At 41.4% G+C, this 27,712-nt stretch overlaps 1 protein-coding gene across 10 annotated transcripts in view; it reads right to left on the reverse strand.

The window, feature by feature from the left end:
- Positions 1–27,712, reverse strand: part of LOC126983793 (adenylate cyclase type 9-like) — a 418,782-nt gene that overhangs the window by 83,523 nt on the left and 307,547 nt on the right. For 8 of the 10 annotated variants that reach the window (XM_050836968.1, XM_050836942.1, XM_050836953.1 and 5 more), the window contains 2 exons: positions 21,334–21,511; positions 5,649–5,710 (listed from right to left, as the gene is read on the reverse strand). In XM_050836968.1, the coding sequence (XP_050692925.1) occupies positions 5,649–5,710; positions 21,334–21,511 (240 nt within the window). The remainder of the gene's footprint in view (positions 1–5,648; positions 5,711–21,333; positions 21,512–27,712) is intronic. The other 2 variants (XM_050836960.1, XM_050836931.1) reach the window with 1 other exon arrangement.

The raw sequence follows: 27,712 nt of genomic DNA on the forward strand, positions 1-27,712 counted from the left end.
ACATCAGCAGACTAACCCTCTCCTCTTATCTCCTTTCCTCCCCTCTTCTCTCCTTCCCTCCCCTCTTCTCTTCTCTCCTCCCCTCTTCTCTTCTCTCCTCCCCTCTTCTCTTCTCTTCTCTCCTCCCCTCTTCTCTTCTCTCCTCTCCTCTCCTCTCCTCACCTCACCTCTCTCCTCCTCCTCCTCCTCCTCTCCTCCTCCCCCCTCTCTCTCTCCCCTCCCCTCCCCTCCTCTCCCGTCTCGTCTCGTCTCGTCTCTTCTCTTCTCCTCTCTTATCCCTCCTCTGTCAATGTCACTACCATAGCAGTCATCAGAGTCACTGTCACTTTGATTCACTCACGGTCTACTTCCGCCTGGAGCAGAGGAACTGCTTGACGCGTCACGTGACATGCCAGATGTATTCCGAACAAAAGTGGAAAATGATCTGTGGCCATCGGTAGGCTGCGCGTAGAGACGAATGAGTGTGTGTACGGATGCCAGATGCCTCCACCATTCTTCTGAGTCAAGAACTGGCGGTATATTTGAAACGTAGGGAGCGTAGAGCGTGATGATTATATATACGATCCCCGTACGGGTGGGGCATGTGGCAGCGCACTTATAAAAAACGATCGCCGTAATGTAAGGGTTAAGGCAGCGTGCTTGACTCCGACGGCAGGTAGACATGACCCGTACATGTCAAAGCACCTTGAAACTCGGGGCGATAATGCGCTAAAGTCGGGATGGTAAGAATTTATGACTCAGTACAAAACTCGGATAGTGCGAAACTTGGGAGGGTACAGTAATGTTTTTGATAATTTTGTCAAAGGTGAGACTGATACACCTTAAGCAGGTACTCAGCAAATATTGCAATATAAATGGAATTTTTAAAAAAAAGTCTTAAAAAATTCTACCTTATTTTACAGATCTTTCTTGCAGAAAAGATTTTTAATGAGGAGAACCTTGCAACGATCATTTCATTTCTCTCATTTACCAATAAATAAAACAAGAAGAATGATCAACTACATTTTTATCAACAATAGTACAGGTTGAGAATCCCTTATCTGAAATTCTTGGGACCGAAAGTGTTGCGGATTTCGGATTTTTCCAGATTTTGGAAATTTTGACATTTTTAACAACATCTTTACACCACAGAGCACAGAACACGTGGTAATCATGATGAGTAACGAGTGAAGGTGTTACTGTGACGACTGCTTGAATTAAAAATACTTATAAATTGTTTTTCAACTTGAAATATAACTTTGCAAGTAAGAAAAGCCACTTCCTTTATAAAATGATGAGATATACACTCTTTGAGAGGCATGAAAAGTGTGTGTGGTATGATACATTTTCCCAGCCGCACCGATGCCCAGGACTGCCAGACCTCCCTCCTCCTTCCTTCCTCTTTATTCATCTTCCTACCTCCTCGTCATCCATTCATCTGTCCATCTCTAGATTTGTCTCTCCATGGAGGGACCATGTGCCTTTGTCGGGCTGACATAGGTGTTAACATTCAACACTCCCTGAACGTGCATGTATGTTCGCAAGAGAGGCATACATAACCGACTCCTATAGTTCTGGGCCTCCTCTTTCCAATGGTGGTTTTGGTTTTTAGTTGTGATGAATAGTTTTTGAGATACAGAGGTTAAAAGAGAAACCCCTCCCTCCGCTGGCCCGCCCAAGTGCGCCTGGGGGGATAGTCGCATCCCTCGCCATGCACAACGATAGGGTTAATTGAACCAATTCATGATATAGTAAGTTGTTCAATCAAGACTGGGGAAGTCCCACTACAGTGGAAAAGAGCATGTGTGGTACCATTATATTATGAGCAGAAACAAAAAAAGGGCCTCTGAACTATAGGCCAGTTACACTAACAAGCATCATGTGCAAGCTCTGTGAGAAGGTAAGTAAAAGATAGTGGGTAGACTATCTAGAAAGAGAAAAAATTATAAATGAAAGTCAATTTGGATTCAGACAAGGTAAATCTTGTGTCACAAATCTAACATGTTGTTACTTAAGAGTAATAGGTATGGTGCAGGAGAGAGATGGATGGACTGACTGCATATTTTTGGACCTAAAAAAGGCATTTGATAAAATTCCACATAAGAGACTGCTGTGGAAATTATAAAATTGAGGATTGGGGAGAAAAATGACAGAATGATGAAAAATTACCTAACAAACAGAGAAATGAGAACCATGTTGAAAGATGAAAAATCTGACTGGAGAAAGGTCACAGGGATCAGTGTTAGTGCCTATAATGGTTTTCATATATATATATATATATATATATATATATATATATATATATATATATATATATATATATATATATATATATATATATATATATATATATATATATATACATATAGTCGTCCCTCAAATAGTACGGTTTCCAATAGTACGGTTTCAGTTTTATACGGATTGTCATGGAAGAATTTTTTAGGATTTTTAAATTTCTCGCTCGTCGCACCAAGTAGCCATGGTGAGTGGCAACAGTTCTACCAAAACACCTGCTGAAAGCACCCCAAAGCATTCGAGAGAGGTGTTCACCTTGCAGAAGAATTCAGATTTAGGAAAAGTTACGTTTCGGGATGAGTTACGTTGCCGTAGGGAGAGCATACCACGTGAATGAGAGCAGTGTTCGCTGCATCTATCATCTTGATCTTGGTCTTGATGTCACAGGTGGCCTGGGATTTCTCCCTTGGTCTTGGTCTTGGTTCGGTAGGTAGTTGTCCCTTTCAGTCCCAACTACAGCCTTTGAAATGCCTTGCTCCCTCAGGGCCAACACCCTGAAAATCATAGTGTAAAAGAAATTCTTGCCGCAGTAACTGCCAGTGCTCCAGGAGTGCTGCAAGAGTGGAGATAAAGGCCGTCCTTTTACTAAACCTCGTCGTTGCTATGGTAACGGCGTCTCACTCGCAGCAAAATGGCGTACGCTGATCTTCCTGGCGACGTTTAACATGCATTACTAGCTGTCCTGGCTGACAAACTCCTTACAACAGAAGATGAAAAGGAAGCTGCAGTGGTTATGGTGGCACAGAGAGGTGAAATGCAATGGAAACACTTATATCTGTTTGTTTGGGCCGCCATATTTGCTGATGATGTCATTACAGCACGAAGGCGCTCCACCTTTCAAAGCCGGGAGCCAGCAGACGTGCCGAGTTGGCAACTCGTGCTGCCGCGTCACGCGTTTGAGAGCACTCAGGACATTCTGAGAGTCCCGATTCCCTCTCTCAAACACAGCCCAGGAGTGTTTCTAAGGGGGGCACTAATTTTATACTGATTTTCGAATAGTACGGGGATCCTGGGTCCCTAACCCCCGTACTATTTGAGGGACGACTGTATATATATATATATATATATATATATATATATATATATATATATATATATATATATATATATATATATATATATATATATATATATATATATATATATATATATATATATATATAAATGATATGCAAGAAAAAGTAAAGAGTTACAAGAGTATGTTTGCAGATGATGCCAAACTGCTTAGAAAAATAAGAGATGAGGATGCTTGCAATAAACTGCAAGAAGATTTCAATGAGATACATGAATGGAGTAAAGAATTGGAAATAGAGTTCAATGAAAAGAAGTGTCACACAATGAAAATGGGTAAGAGTAAAAATAGACCAAGTTGAGTGTATAAGATGGGAGGCACAATCATTGACACAGTGAAGGAAGAAAAAGACTTAGGAATTATAATAAAAGATAAACTGAAACCTGAGAAGCACATAAATCAGATATTTGGAGAAACATACAGTCTGCTGCAAATCAGAGTGGCATTTCATTACTTGGATGGGGACATGAAGAAAAAAAAAAAAAATTAAAAAAAAAATGTAAAAAAACATTGGTTAGACAAGGTTAGGGTACGTTGTTTGGTCACCACACAAGAAAAAAGGACATAAGGAAACTTGAAAGGATTCAAATAGATTACAACAAAGATGGTAACAGAACTATTAAGTTTGTCATACGAGACTAGATGGGGGGAAATGGGCTTACCAACACTGGAAGAAAGAAGAGAAAGAGGAGACCTGATAGCATTGTACACGAACAAAAGTGGAAAGGACGTGTTGAATAGAAATTATTTAACCGAGATGGAAGGGAGGAGGCAAATAAGAGGACATAGTAAGAAATTGAGGAAGGGGACTTGTTTGAAAGACATAAAGAAGTACAGTTTTCTATACAGGAGTGTGGATACATGGAATGGTCTAAACAAAACATTTGAAGTGGGTAGTGTCCATATAATGAAGGAAAAGTTGGACAAATATAGATTGGAAGACAGGACTGACCAAGCTTGAGCTCAGGCCCTGTATACTACAAATAGGTAAATACAAATCAGTAAATACACAAACACACAAACAAACAACTGATGAAAATACTGGTAGGAGAATTGGGCTCCCCTTGTCAAGCCAGTGCAAGGAGATAATACATCCTGGTCTTTGCTGTTACTCAGCTGTGCGTCCATGCTTGTGTAAAGTGGTTATTTTCTGCTCCACACTCTAATTTCTTCCCTCTCCTGCACTTCTCCCCACAAGCTTATCTACCCATCAGTAATAAAATAAGGAAGTAATATTCAGTGAATACATGATCAACATGGCACTGTATTTTCTTGTAGGTTTATGTATCCACCTTAAAATTATCAGTGAATTTATTTTTTTCTGTGTGTGCCATTTAATTTCCCTTATAATGATATACAATACATGATGATTATGTTTAGTTTAATAGCTTAAATCGAGGTATATTCAGTAAAGGCGTTTCAAAATTGGTGAGCGGCGTTTTCAGATATGTTGTGAGCCGCACTCTTGGCCCGCCTGCAGCGAAGGGGTTAACTAAACTAGTCACACCACACCAAACAAAGATGCCAGCTTCCAATTTCTGCAAGCTATGTCACTCATGTGAAGGAGTTTCACATAATTGTACCTATAATTTGTGAATAAAACAATGCAGGACACACGTAAAGAACACCTGCTAAGCATGCACATTTAAATTTACCCTAAAGGATGTTAAATGGCCTTTAAAAACAACTGTTTATGCTCAGACTGATATAATAGTTTATCATGACAAAGGTCTAGGCTTCAGCTTTCCTTAGAACAAGTAGCTAATTAAAAAAAAAAAATTTGAGTGTAAACTCATATAACAATAGCTTCAAGAAAACGGAAAATGCATAATGGATAAGTAATATCAAGATGCTATGGGGAGTCAACAAACATGAGAATCATGCAGAAAAAGGGGGAAATGAAACAGGAGAAACACAAAATGCCAAAAATACAAGTTAAGAGACTTGAAATGGATAGTAAAAATATATTATATAAAGACTTTTCTAGGAAAGTAAATAATATAATGATAATGGGAATTGTTTTGGGACACCAATCAAAGGGAAGACAACAGTGAGGAGAGAATCATTGAATAGGCGCCAACAAGTGATGGGATGCTTGTGAGAGGGAAAACAAGGGAGTGAAGGAAATATAACAGCAGCTAATGAATTACAGAACTATAGGGAAAGAAATTATGAACTTTCTTAGAGTAAAATAAATTTGCGAACAAGGTACGGTGATTAGAGTAACATAAAACCTTGCATATTTTATATAATGATAAGCATTCCACACATAAATAATTAGAAATAATAGTATTAAACATACCTTACTGGAAGAATTCTCATTTTTACTGTTGATCTTTGGCAAGGATGTAGTTTTCGACTTAGCTGAAAGAAGAAAATACAATCAACTTGATGGTGATGGTGAGGTAAGGTGGGGTTAAGTGTACAGGAGCTGCCTTGTATAGGCCAACCGGCCTCTTGCAGACTCCGTACGTTCTTATGTTATTAGCATAATAATTGTCGTTCATTTCCCCTGGTGCCAGAGAAAGCTTGACAATTGTGAATTTGCCAAATGTGAATATTTAAAACGAGAAAAAACAAAAAAACTTACCTTTTTTTTTTGCGTATTTATAACTTAAATCCTCATTCTTTTTCATCATATTACACTCAACAGACAGTAGTGGAAGAGACCAGAAAAAATGAGAAGTGGTTTGCAACATGTAATCACATTCAACAGGACTTGATCATGACTGTTTGAAAAGTTTCGTCAGCTGTCACTACACCATCAACATGGCAGGTGAATAGCTGAGAAGCAGGATTTAAATATGATAGTTTCATAAACTATTGGTTGGGAAACACACTGAGAACAGTTAGAAAGCATTTAACAGGGGGGGGGAGAGATTTGTAAAATGCAAGAGTATGGTTGCCAAACATGATTTAGTGCTTCCTAGGGGTAAATAATCATCAAATGGCAGAATATGGTTGCCACATGAAGATTAAAGTAGCAATTGATTGTGTTTGCCAAAAGGTAATTTGCCATATAAGAATGCACCAAATGTGAAACAACTGTACAAAAAATGGTAAAGGGAAAAGCCTCCTCACTGAAATAGGACTCATGACACTGACACACTGCATACAGCTAAGATTTCCAAATCCTAATGTCTGTTAAAACCATCAACATTAGATTTCCCCTCCCCAGGATAAGATGTCAAAAAAAAAGTCATTTGACCATTTTGATTTGTGTTCTAGGAAAATAAAAGTAGACCAAGTATAATATATTGCGATATAATCTTAGGAGGAGGGAAGTAGAGAGAAGCCAAAAGGTTTGTATATTTAGGAATGTCAACATATTGGAATATGGCAGAAGTGAGGGGTAGTGAAGGAAAGAGGTTATGAGGTTAACTGAAAGAAAAAGAAGTAAAAATGCAAACATGGATGTAAAGTACATTGTTGCTAAGAAAAGCTTACTCCTGAATGATGAAATTCTATGCACTCAGATTTGAGTACATACAGTGCTCGTCATTAATATTGTCGGAGGCCGCTTCCCGCTGCGTGGGGTAATATAAACATGATACTATGTATGTCCAAAGAAACTTATTTATCTTACAACTACAGTACCCTGTCGAGTTTCGCGCTCTCCGAGTTTTGCGATTCACGAGTTTCGCGATTCATGAGTTTCGCGGTTAGTCCTAAATTCTTACCATCCCGACTTTTGCGCATTATCACCCTGAGTTTTGCGCCGCTTTGACAAGTACGGATCACGTCTACTTACCATCAAGTCACGACGCTACTTTTAAAGGTAGTATCACACTGGACGTTTTCCTCCAAACATTGTGGCTATGGCAAGAGAGAGAGAGAGAGAGAGAGAGAGAGAGAGAGAGAGAGAGAGAGAGAGAGAGAGAGAGAGAGAGAGAGAGAGAGAGAGAGAGAGAGAGAGAGAGAGAGAGAGAGAGAGAGAGAGAGAGAGAGAGAGAGAGAGAGAGAGAGAGAGAGAGAGAGAGAGAGAGAGAGAGAGAGAGAGAGAGAGAGAGAGAGAGAGAGAGAGAGAGAGAGAGAGAGAGAGAGAGAGAGAGAGAGAGAGAGAGAGAGAGAGAGAGAGAGAGAGAGAGAGAGAGAGAGAGAGAGAGAGAGAGAGAGAGAGAGAGAGAGAGAGAGAGAGAGAGAGAGAGAGAGAGAGAGAGAGAGAGAGAGAGAGAGAGAGAGAGAGAGAGAGAGAGAGAGAGAGAGAGAGAGAGAGAGAGAGAGAGAGAGAGAGAGAGAGAGAGAGAGAGAGAACGGGTCATTTTGAAGCCGCAGTTGAAGGCAGCTGCCATTTCTGAAAACACGCTTATGATTCGCTGGGAGTCCGATGACGTCATCGCCGGTGCTCACCCTATCAGCGGCTTCATTGCCTTAAGGCGGTGTCACAATGGCCGTTTTCATCCAGCCATTGGGGCTACGGGCAACGCCCTTACGCTCAACCGGGAGCGAGTTGACGGTTATCCATAAGCTGGTGTCACACTGGGCTTTTTTCTTCCCACCGAGTTGGCGCCAGCTAGGGCAACCAGCAACTCCAACTTTCCCGGGTGTGCGTCACACACGGCCAAGGTCAGTTGCCCGTATCCACATCCACAACGTAAACAAAGCACTTGCACTTGTATCAACATGGCGTCGTCTGCTAAATCAAGGGCAGTCGCGGCTTGTGACTGCTTGACTTGGTTTTCAGCGATATAGACGGTGATCTAGTGCAAGGGGTGTGTGTTAATGAAATATGTTGTATATCCCCGGCATAGGCGGATCCAGGGGGGGGGCCACGGGGCCATGGCCCCCCCCAAACGCTCTGAGAGTATGTTTTGGCCCCCCCCAAAGAAATTCGTTACAGATACTGTCAGCCTCCCTCAATCATATACATATCATGTAGAACTCGATAGTCGATACTGCATCGCTCTACTACATAAAACAAAATCCAATTCCATGGCCTCAATGCACAAGCGAATCGGAATTAAGCGCTGAGAAGGAAGGCCTCTTCGGCCAATCAGCGATTAGGGAAAATACCAAGGTTGAGCTTCAGCAAGGACTTCTAAATATAGAATTTACTCAGGGCGTGCGCTGTCGAATCTTTAGCCCATAAAACTCGGGCTGGGGTCTATTGTCACTCTCCCAGCATGAAGCGATACTGCAAATTTTTGGAAAAATAGGTGTTGTTCACCAATGCCCTGTGTGGTAATTTCAAACGAAAACATAATAGTTTTTACTGCTATCTCATCGCCAATCCTTCCTCCTCTGCTCCTCATGATGAAAGATATTGGAAGTGTCTAGGTTGAACCACGGCAGAGATATGATGTTGGGAAGAGGTACCATTTTCGCCAGTCCGAGCGCACTTGTTCGTCGCGGTGCTGTTGACCTGGGCCTTGGTCTCCTGCCTCGCGCCATCACACAGTACGTAGGCATCCTTTCCTACCAGCTCAATTATTCATATTAGGCTACATATTTCGTATGTTTGACTCTCATAAAAAATACGATGTGATTATTGTGATTCTTATATGTTATATATTAATATATGCTTAATAAAGACCAAAAGTATTCTGGATCTAATTCTTGAGTTATGCCCCTGAAAAGCACAATGCAATCCGATGTGACTTAATTCCATGTGTACAGTCCGTCGTCGATGAACAGTTGGCCCCCCCCAAAACTCAAGGCTGGATCCGCCCTTGATCCCCGGTGCATAAATTGGTAACCTTTGAAATTTCATACGCGAGGGAAGCAGTGCAGAGAAAAAAGATTACGTTCAGATTGGAAAAAAATTTTCAACCAGAAATATTGATAACTCTGTAATACAGGAAATTACTATTAAATGTCGTGAAATCTGTGAACATGGCTCGGTGTTACGTGGAGATTGTGCTACCTGCCTGGTTAAGCTATATAATGGTTTAGCTAAAGATGAATATAATATCCTCTGTCCTCTGATTGAAAAGGAGATAGTGTTGAGAGATCATGCACTTTGGTTTAATGCGGAAATACTGTGGGCAAAAAGAGAGAAGAAGAAAAAAGAAAGACTGTGGCGTAGGCAAAAAACAGATGAGGCAAGAAACAAAGAAAATCGACTTGTGATAAAACGGAAAAGAGAATACTATCGGAATAAGGTTGTGGAGGCAGGGCCTAACATCATTAAATTATATAAGGTGCTTGACAGTTTGACTGGAAACAGAAAGGTTAACAAGCTTCCGGATGGTTTGTCGGATGAAGTGCTGGCAAATAAGTTTTTAGACTTTTTTGACAAGAAAATTGAGAGAGTTATCATGAACTTTAGAGGCGACCGCGGTTACCATGGATCTGCTGTCGAAACTCCAGTCCCTGAAATAAAGTTAACAAGCTTTCAACAAGTGGATGTGGCTGTAGTGAAAACTATCATACACAAGGTGAAACTGACATACTGTAATAACGATCCCTTGCCGATAAGTGACATCATTAAGAGTGAAAACTTTAGTGATTTCATAAATATTATGACTGTGACGGTTAACACTAGTATTGAAAACAAGACTTTCCATGAGAGTGAGAAAGCATTGATCGTGAAACCTATCGTTAAAGGTAAACTGGACCCACAGTGTTTAAGTTCCTTTAGACCAGTATCCAACTTGACGTTTCTATCTAAGATACTTGAAAATGTGATCTTAAATCAGCTAATGGAGCATTTGCTAGTGGTGCAGGCTTTACCGGATAATCAATCTGCCTACAAGAGGCTTTACTCAACTGAAACTACTCTCTGTTCGGTGGTAAACAATTTGCTTGTGCTTATGGATGAAGGGAAGTGTGGTGTTCTGATTTTGTTAGACTTGAGTGCTGCGTTTGACACGTTGGAGCACAGTCTATTGCTTCAGGATTGTAATAATATTGGAATTGAGGGTGGCGCGCTGGATTATCTGAGGAGTTACCTTGAGAACAGAACTTACTGTGTGCAAATAGGTAAATCGTTCTCTACTCATAAACTTTTGCAAAGAGGAGTCCCCCAGGGAAGTGTACTGGGTCCAATTTTATTCTGTGTTTATACTATCGGTCTTTCACATTTGCTAAGAAGGCATGAAGTTGACTTTAAACTGTATGCTGATGGTACACAGTTATATTTGTTGCTGAGTGAAGTGGAAAACACTGAAGATAAGCTGAGCAGAATTATGGATGATGTTGGGAAATGGATGAATTCTAAACAACTGAAGCTGAACGAGGATAAAACTGAATGGTTGATTGTCAGGAAGAACAAGGATCTCAGGAGGCTAGATATTTCCACTCTTCGGATAAAAGATGACACTAAAACTGTAAAAAAGTCAGTCAAAGATTTAGGTGTGATACTTGACTGCACTCTACCATTCAAAGAACAGATCAATCAGGTGGTGAGAATAGCAGGCTACCATCTCAGAAATATTTCATTTGTCAAGAAATACCTGGATGATAAGACTATGAAGATGCTTATATATGTAACTAGTAAGCTGGATTATTGTAACTCACTTTATTATGGCCTTCCTAAATATCTGCTGAAGAAACTACAACTTGTTATGAACAGAGCTGCAAGGCTAATAAAGGGTCTGCCCCCCGTAAGAGAATAACACCTGCACTTATAGACTTGCATTGGCTACCCATTAAGGCACGAATAGTCTACTCAAACAGCAGCTCAAACACTGAGATGTTTTTTTTCCAAATATATCTTGCCAAATTATGGGTGTGTCTTATACTCGGGTGCGTCTTGTATGGCGGGAAATACGATACTTCACCCCAAGAAAGCTCTTAAGTCATTATACTTAGCTCTACTGTAATTTCTTCTTTTCTCTTTATGGTTTTCTAATCCAATCTCTTCACATTCTTGATCAATTTCTATTTGTAATACTCCATAGCCACTTCTTCCCAGTGGGCACTCGTGTTGCACTTCACTTAACAAGTCTGTTCCTTTAGTGAAAATAAGTCCAAACTTGCAAGTTGATCCTCTCCTCTAAACCTCATCTCTTCCTTCACCCATTGTGTCATGAGGTTTTCTGTGGCCAATTTTAACACTTTAGCTCCCCATGTATTTTCTTCACCTTCCACTTCAAACCTTTCCCATTTGACATTTTTACAGTTGAAGTCCCTTGCTAAAATTACATTGTTACTATTTCTATTCATATCCTTTAATGCTTTACTTGTACCTTCTAACAGGTTGTTATAAATTTTATTAGTCCAGCTTGCTGTGTGTGGGAGCACATACTTAATTTTTTTCTATATCTTTTAGTTTTCCACTCCGACTTATAATCATCTCGGTTGCTGTTTGTGACTAACTTTAGCTTAATCGGTCTATTTTTCCCTTCCTCATATTTTCCTAGTCTTGTCACCTTGTCCACCATTGAAGAAAGAAATTAGAAAGTTGGAAAGAATACAAAGAGCAACGATTAAATTACCGGAAACTCTGAGAGAACATGCTTATGAAGAAAGACTGGAGAAATTGGGACTAACAACACTGGAGAGAAGAAGAGCGAGAAGGGACTGGAGGGATTGGAGAAATTGGACAGGGAAGACCTAGTGGTACGTGACAAAAGTGTGACAAGAGGCAATGGTAAGAAACTGAAGAAGAGCGACTGTAGGAGAGACATCAAGAAATACAGTTTTCCATACAGAAGCTTAACAACATGGACGAACTTGACAAGGAGACTGTGTGTGCAAAAACGATTCATGAATTTAAAGCCAAACTGGATTATAAGCGTTATGGAGACGGGACAGCACGAGCCTAGTATGGCTCTTTTCTTGTATTTCACAACTAGGTAAATACATGCACACACACATACACACACATTCTCCACCTAGACAGCTGCAGGAAAGGAAAAAACAATTACGCAAAACCAATCACACGGGACAGGGCTTTTTTCGTGACTATAATTTCTTGAAGCTAAAATATGACTTGTTGCTTTCCTCTCAACACAGTAACGATGTTATGCATGTCCTGAACTCATTGCTCCAAGTGTGAGAAAATGAGGAAGCGAAAAAACTATATACCGTATTTTGCGGCGTATAGCGCGCACCTTTTTCACATAAAAATTCCTGAAAGTTTAGCCCTACACGTTATATGGCGATTGTACAAATTTTTAATGATTTTTTTTTCTTCTTTGGGGTATTTTTAAGGGTCTGTTTCTCATCTTATCCAATAACAACTGCAAAATTACCTTTATTATTGTAATGATCCTTCATAGTCCATGGCTGTCTTATAATATGTTACCATAGAATACAGGGCAATCAAATAACTACTATACAAAAAATAAATCGGTGGAGGATCGCCCATGCCTTGCTGTTATCCCGTTTTTCTGTCGGGCGCCATTTGTATGATCTAGATCTTGATGTCACAGGTGGCTTAACCCTTTCATTGCTAAAAGCTTGCAGCGGGCGTTAGGCGTATTTGCTGGTGGCGCTAAATGCTCGCTGCGAGCTCCAGCCACACTCAAATCTCCCGCATATGAGTGTTCCAACACTAATTCTCACAACACAGGATTGCCAATTGAGTGGGTTCTTCACTAAATTTGGTGGAAAATCATATCAGCCCAGCGCGGGAAATCTACGGATGAGCAACTGGTGGATGTTCTTGCCCAATATAGCGACATTTTTGCATAGCTTCACCTATCACATGACTGATATTTTGACCAAATAGTTGTAAATTTTGCAGTTGGCAATACTGCCCTGCCAGCACCCCATCATCAAGAGATCTACAGTAGTTGCCTTACGGCTGACCGTCACGCACGTATAAATGCACAGATTCACAGGTAACACCCCCTGAGTGTGCCTGTACTTTCGCAGGAGAGGCTTACATTACCGAATCATATAGATCTTGGCCTCCTCTTTCCAATGGTGTGTTTGTTTTTTAGCTGTGATGAAGAGTTTTTGAGATACAAAGGTTAAAAGAGCGAGCACTGGCGTCACTTGCTGGTGGTGCTAAAAAGCTCGCCTGAAGCGGCAGTCGCACTCACAGCAAAAAACACCCCCTGAACGTGCCTGTACGTTCGCAGGAGAGGCTTACATAACCGAGTCTTACAGATCTTGGCCTCCTCTTTCCAATGATGTTTTTGTTTTGTAACTGTGATGAATAGTTTTAGAGATATAGCGGTTAAAAGAGATCCCCTTCCCCTGCTGGGGTTCCTGAGCGCACCTGAGGGGATAGTCTCGTTGCGAACGCTTAGCAATGAAAGGGTTAAGATTGTATGACTAAGAAGCAGTACAAGCTACATCAAAAATCATATTGGAAAAAATATCCATGTGTTCATTATTAATTATTAATATTAGTGAGAATAATGGGGTAAATATGATATCAGAAACTGTACATCATGAGTCTTGTACGAGGAGCGATCCTCCACCGATTTATTTTTTGTATAGTAGTTATTTGATTGCCCTGTATTCTATGGTAACATATTATAAGACAGCCATGGACTATGAAGGATCATTACAATAATAAAGGTAATTTTGCAGTTGTTATTGGATAAGATGAGAAACAGACCCTTAAAAATACCCCAAAGAAGAAAAAAAATCATTAAAAATTATTTCACGCGATACCAGCCCGGCCGCCATTTGCTTTGAAAACCACACAATCACACCCATACAACAAACAGCTGCATGCCGTGTGTTACCAGAACCACGTGAATTGTGTCTTGCCTAGTTGTCTGTCATAACCTACGAGTGATTGTGACAATACAGTCGTCCCTCAAATAGTACGGTTTCGGTTTTATATGGATTGTCATGGAAGAATTTTTGTAGGATTTTTAAATTTCCCGCTCGACGCACCAAGTAGTTATGGCATGAGTGGCAACACTGTTCTACCAAAACACCTGCTGAAAGCACCCCAAAAGCATTCAAGATAGGTGTTCACCTTGCAGAAGAATTCAGACTTAGGAGAAGTTACGTTTTGGGATGTTATGTTGCCATAGGGAGAGCATAACACGAGGATGAGAGCAGCGTTCACTGTATCTATGATCTTGATTTTGGTCTTGATGTCACAGGTGGCCTGGGATTTCTCCCTTGCTCAGGCAATCCTTTAAGAACCAAGGCCTTTCGGATGAAGTTGCCGGATTTCTCCTTCAGTCATGGAGACAGGGTACGCAACGTCAGTATGGGCCACATATCAACGCTTGGGTGTCGCTTTGTGTCAGCAGGGAAGTTGATCCTTTTCGACCATCTTCAGATTTTTTGTTGGATTTCCTACTGCATGAATTTAAAAAAGAGACGGGACAATGTTACAGTACTATGAACACCATTCGTTCTGCCATTTCTTCCGTTGCCACAATAGATGATAAACCTGCAGGTCAGCATCCTTTGGTAAAGAGATTCATGAAGGCAGTTTTTCAAGTAAAACCAGCTCTCCAGCGGCATCACTGTACCTGGGATCCGGAGTTAGTTTTGACCCATATTAGGAGCCTGGGACCTAATGAAAGTTTATCTACGATTCAGCTGTCAAGAAAATTAGTGATGTTAATGTTGTTGGTTTCTGGACAACGTGGCCAAACCTTACACTTGCTGGACACCAGGAACATGTTTATCTCCAACTCTAGGGTTTCCTTTGGTATAGGTGATTTACTGAAAACATCCAGGCCAGGAAACCATCTTTCAAGCATTACTTTTAGGGCTTACCCTCCAGACATCCATTTGTGTGTTTATACAACTGTTCTAAGTTACTTGAAGGAAACAGAAGACAACCGGGGTACGATCACTAGGTTTTTTCTCACTACCAGACCCCCAATTAGGTTGGCCTACCGGGACACCCTCAGGCGTTGGACTAGGGACAGCTTGGCCGCTGCTGGAATTGACCTCTCCATCTTTGCTCCTCACTCCACTAGGTCTGTCGCTACCAGCAAAGCAGCTCTGTCCCTGCCCCTGTCAACCATCTTGGACACTGTGGGATGGTCCCGGGAATCCATCTTTGCAAAGTTTTACAAGAAACCCCTCTGTAGACAGGGTCTGTTTGGTGAAGCAGTTTTGTCATGATTTTGTTTTGTTTTTTCTTTGAGTTTACTGATGTCTTTGGGTATATATACATACTGTCATGTTATGTAAATTACAGCATCTTCTTTGTCATTGCTGGGGCATTTTTGGACTTTGGGGATAAGTTATGGTCCACTCTTGTGAGGGGTTTTTGTACCAGTATGAGTGTGTGAAGCATACAAATATATTGTTTTTGTTTTCTTATGTGGGTTTAGTTTTTGGTCTTTCCCTTTTTCTTATATAGCAGATGAATGAGTGTCATTGTTTTGAGAGAAGTCGGTTTTGAGGAATCACTCTAAAGCTCTCATTGGCTATCGCTGGTGACGTCAGTTAAATATCGTGAAGTGAAATTATAAGATTAACCGAGTACTTACCAGAACGAAGGTTGATCATAATTTCACGAACATTTAACTATGTCACTGAGGTAGTAAATGCCCTCCCTCCTCCCCCCTCTTTTGCTTCTTTTCTTGCTAGCTGCATTAGTTTTAGAATTTGCTTCTTCCTCAAAACTGCTGCGTTAAAGGACTGGTTCGTGGGAGCTGCTGCCGGCATCTTGTTTACTACCTCAGTGACGTAGTTAAATGTTTGTGAAATTACGATCAACCTTCGTTCTGGTAAGTACTCGGTTAATCTTATAATTTGATGGCGAGCCCTTTTTAGGGTCCACCGTACCACAGGCACGACTCATGAAAGCCCTAAAAAGGGTCTGCTGACGTTCTCGGGTTAAGACTGGTTTCGCCAAGAAAAAAATCCAAGATGTAGCCAACACTGGCGAAATAACAAGGTGTCATATTTGCCAACGCTTTACGGGTTAAAGTGATTTTTATTAATAACGATGCCGTATAAGGTAAGATAATGAATTTCAAAGTAAAAGATTTTTTTCATAAACAATTGCCATAACATAAGGATTTTCTTGTCCTACATATTGTAATATGTCACTGGATTGCTCCAGTACCTTTCCAGGAGGAGAGCATAACTTAAGGGAAGGCGATGCACAACAATGACAACAGTACCCTCTCGAGTTTTGCGCTATCTGAGTTTCACGATCCTCGAGTTTAGCGCTTAGTTCTAAATTCTTACCATCACGACTTTCGTGCATTACCGCCATGAGTTTCGCGTTGCTTGGACATGTACGGGTCACGGGAGTGAGTTGTTGGTTGTCCTTATGAATGGAAAACGGTTGTGAGTACGAGCCTGGGTACGTGGGTATCGAACGGCTGCATGTAAACAACCAGACGACGGCAGTGGCTGAGGAGTGAGGACTCGTAAAATGGACTGGCAGAGCTGCTTTGCTTACAACTTGATTAACAAGATAAGAGAACACCTCGTGCTGGGGAACCACAGTCCAAAAATGTTTTTATCAAGTCTATGAAAATTGTAGATCTCCCAGTGTTGTTTTCCTTTTCTTCTTCTTTTTCTTTTGACCTGGAATGCACGGCAGCGCTGGTGAAAAGTAATAGTGAAAAAATAACAAAAGGGCATAGAAAAGCAAAATCAGGGAAAGAAAAGGACAGAAAAACACCTAAGTTCAGGGTGAAGTGTATAAGTGCGCACTGTTAAGTAACGAAGGGCCGCTTTCACAGTCACTTTGTTTGTTTTGATTGTTACCAATGGCGGCGATCGCTTAGTATTTCACGTGAAACAGGCCGATAGGGTAGTGGCGGCTGGAGACGAAGCGAGAGATGTTGAGAGTAAGTGGTAAGTGCGGGGCTAGGCTAACCCCGCAGCCGCCACTACCCATCAGCCAGTTTCACGTGGAAATACTAGAGCGGCGACCGCCGCCATTGGTAACGATCAAAACAAACAAAATGACTGTGAAAGCAGCCCTAAGTGCATGTTGTGAAGTATAAAAGTGTGGAGAAGGAGGAACTAAGAAGCAATACAAAGCGTTACATGTCAAAAGAAGAAGGAGAAGGTCCACTATACTGGCCGGTGTTGCGAGAAATATCTCTCCACTGAAATTAGTCATTCTGCTGTCCACCACGCATGCGCGCTGTGGGAATACACAGCATTAAAAGTATTAATTTGCCTGGTTTTGTTCTAGTTTGTCCGCTTGTGATCTTTGTGAGCGGTGAGGGAAATAAGGATACAGTAACCAAGTTGAACCTCTCTGTGAGCTATTTTGTGGCAGCGGCAGTGGTTTACGTTCAATAGGCATTGAAAAGTCCATCATGATATTAGTGATTTCATGATTTTTAACAGATAAAGTGAGCAGATCATTTCATAACACACAGAAAACTACCAGAAAAATATAGGTTTGTCCAACTGTCCCACGGGTGACCGCGAGCGACCACCCTTAAGCCCCAAATACACTGCTGAATTTTGGCCACGAACTTGACGCCGAATCAGTTCGTGAAAAAATTCGGGGACCGGTTCGCCGACATGACCAAGATTCTTACAGTTCGTGACCATTCGGCGACATGTCGGCGACACTTTATTTATTAAGAAATAAATAAAGTAATAAATAGTAAATTAATGATGAAATAAATGAGAATGGTCGTTCCATACCAATTTTATATAGTCAGATTCGTCTTGTTTATATATATATATATATATATATATATATATATATATATATATATATATATATATATATATATATATATATATATATATATATATATATAGATAGATAGATAGATAGATAGATAGATAGATAGATAGATAGATAGATAATACATAAATAGATAGATAGATAGATAGACAGACCCCCGTGTACACCTCCCACCGCGACCCGTTTGCCATGTCATGATTAATTCGCTGAATATTCGGGGACATGTCCCCGAATAGTCTTGGCCATTCGGCAACATGTCGAAGACATGTCCCTGAATAGTCGGCGACATGTCGGCGACAAATTTGCCGATAAAATTTAAATTTCATCGGTCAAAGTCACAATTAAGCTGAACACCGCGAATCGGACGGCGAATTGTCTGCGACATGTCGCCGACATTTCGGCGACAATTCGGCGTCCATTTTGCATTCGTGCACATTCGGTGAACGGCTGCAAATTTTTCATGCAACATGAAACTTTCATGGCGGTCGTGACCAACTGTCAAAAGTCGAGTGGTGGATGCAGACATGTCCCCGAACAGCCAAGAACAGGCAAGAAAGATGCCGAACTTGTTCGCGACACAGGATGACTTGCATATTCGCGCACATTCATGAGACAAAATTCGGCAGTGTATTTGGGGCTTTAGAACATAAGAATGTAAGGAGTCTGCAAGAGGCCGGTTGGCCTTTAGCAGACGACATCACATGGATCACAAGCGTGTATTCAGAACTGCCAGCCAATTGTAAGGCAGGCGCCTTCAACTGGGGCTTCAAAACGATCTGTTCTTACTTCCCATTTTCTGCCTATTAACAAGGTACGTATTTTGAGATAACAAGGGAGTAAAGTCGAAAAAATTGTGATAACAATTAAGGAAGTAAAGTCAGACAAAGTCATTATTTTCCATGGGTCGGAACCAATAAGCGCTTTTACATGGATTTCAATACCTCGAGTCTCGCGATCCTCGAGTTTAGCGCCATACCTTCGGAATTAAGCAAGCGCGAAACTCGAGAGGGTACTGTATTTTCGATTCAGACATCAAAATTTGGGTTTTAACAGTTTTGTTACCCTTGAAATGCTCCCAGTTTCCTGTGAAAATGGCACGTTGATATCTCAATTCCTTCCATCCTTAATTTGGCTTTGTTTACATTCTAAAGAGCCCTGCCATGCATACGCCACATTTTGTGGTTGCTCACGACTGAAGGATTTTGAAGCATTATTTTACGTTCTTTTTTTATGTTCTGGTAGTATTTAATAATATGGACCACCATATGTCAGTATCAAGCAGCTCTGGGTGGTGAATGAGGCACATCAGTGAGTGACACACTTAAGTGTCTCCTCAGATGCTTTGAGGAGGAAGCATTGAAGCTTTGTTCAACTGCTGAACACCTTTCTTGTCTTACCTTCCACCCCTAACAAGAACAACTCCCATAATAGACAAGATGAAGAAGAGGAAGAAGGAGATGGTGTCCAGCACGGATTACAGCCCTAGTGGTTTTGATTAAATTTTGCAACAAAGAGGAAGGTGGCGCCTTCTGACACTCATCTAGAATGACTAATATCCCCATTTTTATGGGAGGGGACCAGGTGCCATTTAAGTTTAGGACTTATTCATATATATGAAAACAATGATAAACCTAAAATAGAATATTTATTACCAACAAAACCCTTATATATACATACAGCTGCAGCATATAACATACTTTGGCAGAAAACGGGCCAAATCTCAAAACTGAGGTTATCAACGAATTTGATGACATGACGCAAAAAGTTCTCAATATATTTAAAAAATAAAAACTTGTCTATAAAAAGCATATTAAAGCAAAACAATTCCTCGTACAGATTTACTATACACGGAAAATTAAAAGTCTGAGAGCTCTGAATGTGGGAAAAATTTGGCCTTTATTAATTATTGCTGAATATTGCCATATTCATTGCCACTTTATTCTGCGACAACATAAGATATAAAAAAATCCCCACCAGGGAATGCTAGCTTTGTGGTTAGTTGGTTTAGGGTTAACTTTTCGTAGAATTTAATTGAAAACTAAGACCGTGATGTCTCGCAAAAGTAATGGTATGTTTTAAAATATTTTTACCTATCAGAATTTTTTTTTTTTATAAAAAAGTATTCTGCTGAAGTCAGTCAAACTTACTCATTTTACTTTCACTGTGTCCCTAAACACGGTGTTATTAAATCAGGCAAATTGAAAAAAAATTAAAAAATCTTCTTCTATGGCCTCATTGGCCTGGCATCTCCCCACCTGAAGTAATTTAATGCAAAAATGTAAATTTACAGTAACTGAAGGAATTAATTTAATTTGCAGTGCCAAATTAGACTAAAAGAGCTTTATCTATTCTGAAACAGTTAATTTACCTGGTATTGAATGCTAATCGCTTGAGCCTCGGAGTTGGTGCTGACATATGAGGCAGCAAGACCCCTATCACTTAGTCAGGTTTTCCATCATCTACATCCTCTATTATAAGTTTTCTAAGGTATGAGACCTTAAATACACTAAAGTTTTCACCACAATCCATTATTTTGGCTTCACAAATGGAGTACCCATCATATAAAACAAATTTTGTATCATTTCTAATCGATGTTTCAAACATAGGTCAGAGGATGTTTATGAGATATGCACTCCCTAAGTTAAGGGTAGCCAGCAATAGTTTTGTTATGTTACGAAACACCTGGAACACTGATAAAACACCCTAAGGATAATGAGTACATGAATGAAATCACTACTCGTGTAGGTGTCACTGTCATGATTTACATTTACATCTTGTGTAACACTACCATTAACACACACGGATACAAAAACCACAAATTGTTTGTTTATAGTGTGGACACTCCATATATTTAAAATCTCACTGCATGGATCATCCACTCAATGCCATTAGCATTTACACAAGCACTCAAGTCATCCTATGACACTGGAGTTCACTTTCATCACTTCATTTCATCACATCTTAACATATCCCAGTATTCAGTGCCTTAGCAGCACACTCTTGATGGCCAAATATTACATTAAAAAAATATAAAAAAAATCATCTCAATTTAGCCATGAGTCACCCGCCAATACCACCATTGCTCAGCTGCGCGCCCATCTTCCCTGATACATGTTAGAGGGAGACCATTCTAACCTTATAAATATGGCCATAGGAGCATCTGCTCATAATGCTCTCCTGTATGGTTCCTCACCAAATCATCATAAATTTCGAAAAATACATTTTGATATTATAGAATTCAATTCTATATAATTTGTGAAGATTACTTTGTTACTTTATATCTCTGGTAGGAGTAGGAAGTTTAGGAATGTGATAACACTGACTGGTGTGTTTGTGAGGAGAGTATGTTAGTAACATTGGTGAGAGGAAATGGCAATAAAAACATTATTGAAAAGAAAAAATGATCAAGGTAAATATTTTCATAAGCTTTTCTATTAGAATCCTTATAAATGATAAAATTCAAATATAAAATTAGAAAATGGTAGAATGAGGAACACACCTTTACCTGTACTCCTGGACAACTTGGGCAGCCTGAGGCGAGGGAGGTCAATGGATGGAGCCATGGACCTGCGACTCTTGGGGCCTCCAGTGCCAGTTTTGCCCTTTAGAGTGCCATTACCATCAGACTCTGTCCCACAGTCCAAAATGTTTGGTAGACTTGAGGCCTTCTTACTGTCCTGCAGAAGCAATTTTCAACATGAAAAACAACCACATGAAAGGTACCTCTTGAAATCTGAAGTGTGTGTATTTACCTAGCTGTATTTACCTAGTTGTGGTACAGGTAACTCTCGATTCTGTGAGTATTGTGTCCTTGAATAGGTCGCGTAAATCAAAAACAATGTAAATCAAAACAGAGGTAGGTTTCTATCGAAAAATAAATATTCACTACATTCAGTGTGGAGAGAGAGAGAGAGAGAGAGAGAGAGAGAGAGAGAGAGAGAGAGAGAGAGAGAGAGAATATCCATATCACCGAGATATCCACTCAGGCACTCACTCAGTCTCAGCCTCACTCGTGTGAGGAAGAAATGAGGGACACCATGAGTGACTGGCTAGTATTGGTACTGGTACCGTACCGTATAGCTGGTACCGTAAGTACCGATACTGGTACCAGTACCTGCCCACCTCTATTGTTGAGTAGCGTGGCAGCGTGGGTACTGTATTGTTGTTCAAGTGGCGTGCGGGAAGAACTGAGCTCAGCTGTGTGGCCGCGGCGCCGTGTGAGTCCAGTTGTGTGAGACATCTGGTGGCCACTCCATAAAATATCGCATATAAGTGAAAAAACGTGTAAATTATACATTTATTTGGATTTTGAACCACGCGTTATTTAAAAAACACGTTAACCAAACTCGCGTAAATCGAGAGTGATGGACTCATTAAATACCTGGAGGACTTCCTAACTAACAGGGAAATGAGGACGATAATCAGAGACAATGTTTCCAACTGATGCCCTGTGATGAGTGGGGTCCCACAAGGTTCGGTGTTGGCGCCAATAATGTTTGCTGTTTAAATAAATGATATGGTGGACGGAGTGACTAGCTATGTGAGTGAGTGAATGTGAAGGACTGAGAGGCATTGCAGAGGGACCTGGATAGAATATGGGAGTGGAGTGGTACATGGCAGATGGAGTTCAACCTTGGGAAATGTAAAAAATGGAGTTTAGTAGGAGTGGTAGAAGATGAGAATATGATTATAAGATGGGAAGTGAGATAATATGCAGAGGAGTGGAAGAAAAAGATTTGGGAGTGACCATCTCGGAGAACATGTCACCGGACAAACACATCAACAGGATAACGGGACAAACTATGAATTTGCTGAGGAACATAAGGACGGCATTTGTGTATTTGGATGAGGAGATGATGAAGAAAATAATAGTTACAATGATAAGGCCAAGGTTGGAGCATGTAGCAGTGGTCTGGTCTCCTCACAAAAAGAAGAACATAAGAAAGCTGGAAAGAGTGCAGAGAGTGGCAACTAAGATGGTACTGGAACTTAGAGATTGGACTTATGAGGAGAGACTCAATAGCATGGGGCTCACAACCCTGGAGAAAAGAAGAGAAAGAGGAGACCTGTTAGTGGTATACAGGGTGGCGAGCGGGGTGAAGTATTTCGACAGAGAGGACCTGTGTGTGTGGAATGAAAGAGAAACGAGAGGACATAGAAAGAAGTTGAGGGCGACCACATGCAGGCGAGATGTGAAAAAGTTTAGCTTCCCAAACAGAAGCATTGAGCTATGGAATGGACTGGAGGAGGAGGTGGTTTGTGCAAGAAACATTCATGATGTTAAGGAAAAGTTGGATAAGAGAGGATATGGAGACAGGACAGCACGAGCGTAGCTCTTTTCCCGTATGTCACAACTAGGTAATTACACACACACACACACACACACACACACACACAAAGAAGTAAGGATAAAGAAAGAGGAAGCGTGGAGAAAGTGTAACAGAACGAAACGACAGAATGTCTGGGAACTATACAGTACCCTCTCGAGTTTCGCGCTATCCGAGTTTCGCGGTTAGTCCTAAATTCTTACCATCCCGAGTTTCGCACATTATCACCCTGAGTTTCGCACTGCTTTGACATGTACGGGTCATGTCTACTTACCATCAGCGTCACAGACGCTACCTTAAAAGATAGTATCATACTGGACGTTTTCCTCCAAACATTGTGGCTATGGTGAGAGAGAGAGAGAGAGAGAGAGAGAGAGAGAGAGAGAGAGAGAGAGAGAGAGAGAGAGAGAGAGAGAGAGAGAGATACTTATTAACACGTTAACCGTGTTTGAACTTCCCGCTGCCTCCTCCCTGTCGCGTTTGGTTCAACTCAGCGCAGCCTCAACACCACACGAGCCCCCGACTCGGGAGGAGGTGTGTAGCTTGACTCTGGTTATGAGCCCCTCTCATGAAAGGTGAGATAGAGAGGATGAAAACAAGGAGAAAGAAGAAGGGTGTGTGGAGGAAGGGTCAGAAAGGAGTCAGGTCAGGGCTTTGGTCAGGACATGACCTGACTCAGGTCAGGTCATGTCCATACCTGTCACACACACACAGAAGGTGAAATGAGAAGGATGTGGGGAGGGAGGGTTAGAAAGGAGAGTCAGATCAGGGTTTTGGTCAAAACATGACCTGACTCAGGTCAGGTCATGTCGTGACTTGTCACACACACACACACAAACACACACACACACACACACATTCATGGTTCATGGTTCATGGTGACGAGAGAAAGGAAAGAAAAAATCTAACAGAAAAGGAGGAAGGATGGAAAGTGTCTTATATGAATATTAATGGAATAGTGTTTAACGACTATTTGAGAGACAGAGAACCTGATATTGTGGGTTTGACGGAAACCAAGTTGTGTGACCCAATTGAGGTGGTGGGGATTGGAGAAGGTGCATACAATATATGGAGGAGAGACAGAAAGAGAAAACAGGGAGGAGGTGTGATGTTGATGGTAAGGAAAGGCATTAAGGTGGAGAAGGTGATTGAGGGTGAAGGCTTGGCAGAGGTACTGAAAGTGGAAACTGTGGGTGCTGAAGGAAGAAGGAGGCAGTATGTAGTAGGGTATGTGCCACCAAGAACCAATGCATGGAAGGCCTGAGAATATGAAGTAATGATACAAGACACAGTGAGTTGCCTGGATGGAATGTTAAGAGAGAGTGTGAGAATAATTTTGATGGGTGATTTTAATTGCAAAGAGGTAGAATAGGAGGATTAGCAGACGCAGGGAACAGAAAAGTCGTGGGGAGGAAGACTCCCGCAATTGGCAATGGAACATGTGCTGACACAATGGATTAAAGAACATACTAGACTCGGGAAAGACAGCAAGGCATCAAGACTTGACTTGTTTTTTTGCAAGGAACCGGAAGTAATAGAAAATATTAAAATAGATTGTCCAATAGCAAAGAGTGCCCATGCGGTTGTGGAATTTGAAGTAAAAGAAAAGAGAACGACTGACCGAAAAGAGGACCACTAAATAGGGAGAAGAAACTACTCTAAGGCAGACTTTGTTAATATGAGAACTTTTTTTGAAAATGCAAATTGGAGTGGGCTGTACAAAGCTAAGAGTACACAAGATAAGTGGGAGGAGTTTTTAAAGCTATACAAAGAAGCCGAGAATAGATATGTCCCAAAGGTAACCAAAAAGGATGTTGGTAAAAAGGAGTGGTTTAACAAAAGATGCGAGGCAGCTAGAAAGAGAAAGGAGGAAGCCTGGAAGGGATGGAGGAGACGAGGAAGAATCAACTCGTGGAACAATTTCAAAACAAGCAAGGAATGAATATACAAAGATTAGAAGAGAAGAAAAATGGAAATATGAAAAAGATATCATAGACAAGTGCAAAGATCAACCTAAACTATTCTATAGACATGTAAACAGTAAACTAAAGAATAGAGAAACAAGTGATAAACTGAAAATGGATGGAATTACAGTCGTCCCTCAAATAGTATGGGGGTTAGGGACCCAGGACCCCCGTACTATTCGAAAATCCGTATGAAATTAGTGCGCCCCATAAAAACACTCCTGGGCTGCATTTGAGAGAGGGAATCGTGACTCTCGGAATGTTCCGAGTGCTCTTAAACGCGTGACGCGGCAGCATGAGTTGCCAACTCGGCACATCCACTCATTTGAGAGAGCAACTGGGGGAGCCCAGAACGTCCCGAGTTCTCTCAAATGCATGACGCCACAGCACAGATTGTCAACTTGGGAAGTCCACTGGCTCCCAGTTTGGGGAGGTGGAGCGCCTCCATGCTGTGATGACGTCATCAGCAAATATTGCGGCCCAAAACAAACACATATAAGTGTTTCCATTGCATTTCACCTCCCTGTGCCACCATAACCACTGGAGCTTCCTTTTCATCCTCTGTTGCAAGGAGTTCGTCAGCCAGGACAGCTAGTAATGCATGTTAAACATCCGTAACATCGCCAGGGGTGGTCTGGCCGCCCGGGACGTCCCAGGTTCTCTCAAACGCGTGACGCCGCATCACGGGTTGCCAACTCGGGACGTCCACTGGCTCCCGGCTTTGAGAGGTGGAGTGCCTTCATGCTGTGATGACATCATCAGCAAACATGGCGGCCAAAATAAACACATATAAGTGTTTTCATTGCATTTCACCTCTCTGTACCACCATAACCACTGGAGCTTCCTTTTCATCTTCTGTTGTAAGGAGTTCGTCAGCCAGGACAGCTAGTAATGCATGTTAAACATCCGTAACATCGCCAGGAGTGGTCTGGCTGCCGAGGCGATCTGACTCGCTCTCTCAAACGTACTGTCAGGAAGATCAGCGTCGTTATTTTCCTTGAGTGAGATGCCGTTACCATATAGCAACGAGGCTTAGTAAAAGGACGGCCTTTATCTCCACTCTTGCAGCACTCTTGGAGCACTGGCAGTTACTGCGGCAAGAATTTCTTTTACACTATGATAGATACAACAAACATTGCTCTCATTCACATGGTACAAGTAACTCGATTTATGCGAGTATTGTGTCCTTGAAGAGGTCGCGTAAATCAAAAACAATGTAAATCAAACAAGAGGTAGGTTTGAAGGTTTCTATCAAAAAATAAATATTCACTGCAGTTAGGGGAGAGGGAGAGAGAGAGAGAGAATATCCATATCACGGAGATATCAACTCAGGCTCTCAGTCTCAGCCTCACTCGTGTGAGGAAGAAATGAGGGACTGGGACACTATGAGCGACTGGCTAGTATTGGTACTGGTACCGAGCAGTCTGGTACCGGTACCTGCCCACCCCTATTGTTGAGAAGCGTGGCAGTGTGGGTACTGTATTGCTGTTCAAGTGACGTGCGGGAAGAACTGAGCTCAGCTGTGTGGCCACAGCGCCGTGTGAGTCCAGTTGTGTGAGACATCTGGTGGCCACTCCATAAAATATCGCATATAAGTGAAAAAACGTGTATATTAAACATTTATTTGGATTTTGGATCCTGCGTGAATCGAGAGTTACCTGTATGCTCTCCCTACCGCAACGTAACTCATCCCAAAGCGTAACTTCCCCAAAATCTGAATTCTTCTGAAAGATGAACACCTTTCTCGAACGCTTTGGAGTGCTCTCAGCAAGTGTTTTGGTAGAACAGTGTTGCCACTCACACCATGGCTACTCGGTGCGACGAGCGGGAAATTTTAAAATCCTAAAAAGTTCTTCCATGACAATCTGTATAAAACCGAAACCGTATTATTGGAAACCGTACTATTTGAGGGACAACTGTACATATGGGGACCCAGCAGAGATGGCAGAAGTGATGAGCAACAGCTTCCATAGAGTTTTCACAATGTTATAGTAGGATATCAATGTATTATTATTATTTAATATCACCACGAATTAGGCATACAATTGTCAATGGAAAAACCCACGACAGATAGATCACGCCACCTTATAGGAATGTCGTCCGTCAGTGTTTACCGTCTCAGTTTTGTATACTTCGCACTCCGATGGTGCGTGGAGGTCACCTTGACATACGTGACCAATTGTAACAATTATTTTCCAACCTGTAACTCGCGACTCCTTCACGAGAGTCCGACTGACACTAGCGACAGTCGCTCTCGCTCCGTCGCTTCTTGTACATAAAGGCTACGAATATAATTCGCCTTAAGGAAGCTGAAGTCTTAATCAACACCCTTTAAACGCCCCCCGACAAGCCCGTTACAACAAAAGAAGACAGATCTGTACAACCCCCGGGCCAGGAAAGAGGAAGGGTTATGAGATAGAGTTAACAGTGCAGGAGGTCAGGGAAAGCTTGAATAAGCTGGATGTAAGAAAAGCGACGGGGCCGGATGAAGTATCAGAGGGATCTTGAAAGATGTAGTGAGCAACTTGCAGAGAAACTGCACTCCATAATGAGCGCCTCCCTGAGAGAAGGAAGGGTACCACAGGAT

The sequence above is a fragment of the Eriocheir sinensis genome, chromosome 5 (assembly GCF_024679095.1).
Source record: "Eriocheir sinensis breed Jianghai 21 chromosome 5, ASM2467909v1, whole genome shotgun sequence".
In the NCBI taxonomy this organism is placed as follows: domain Eukaryota; kingdom Metazoa; phylum Arthropoda; class Malacostraca; order Decapoda; family Varunidae; genus Eriocheir; species Eriocheir sinensis.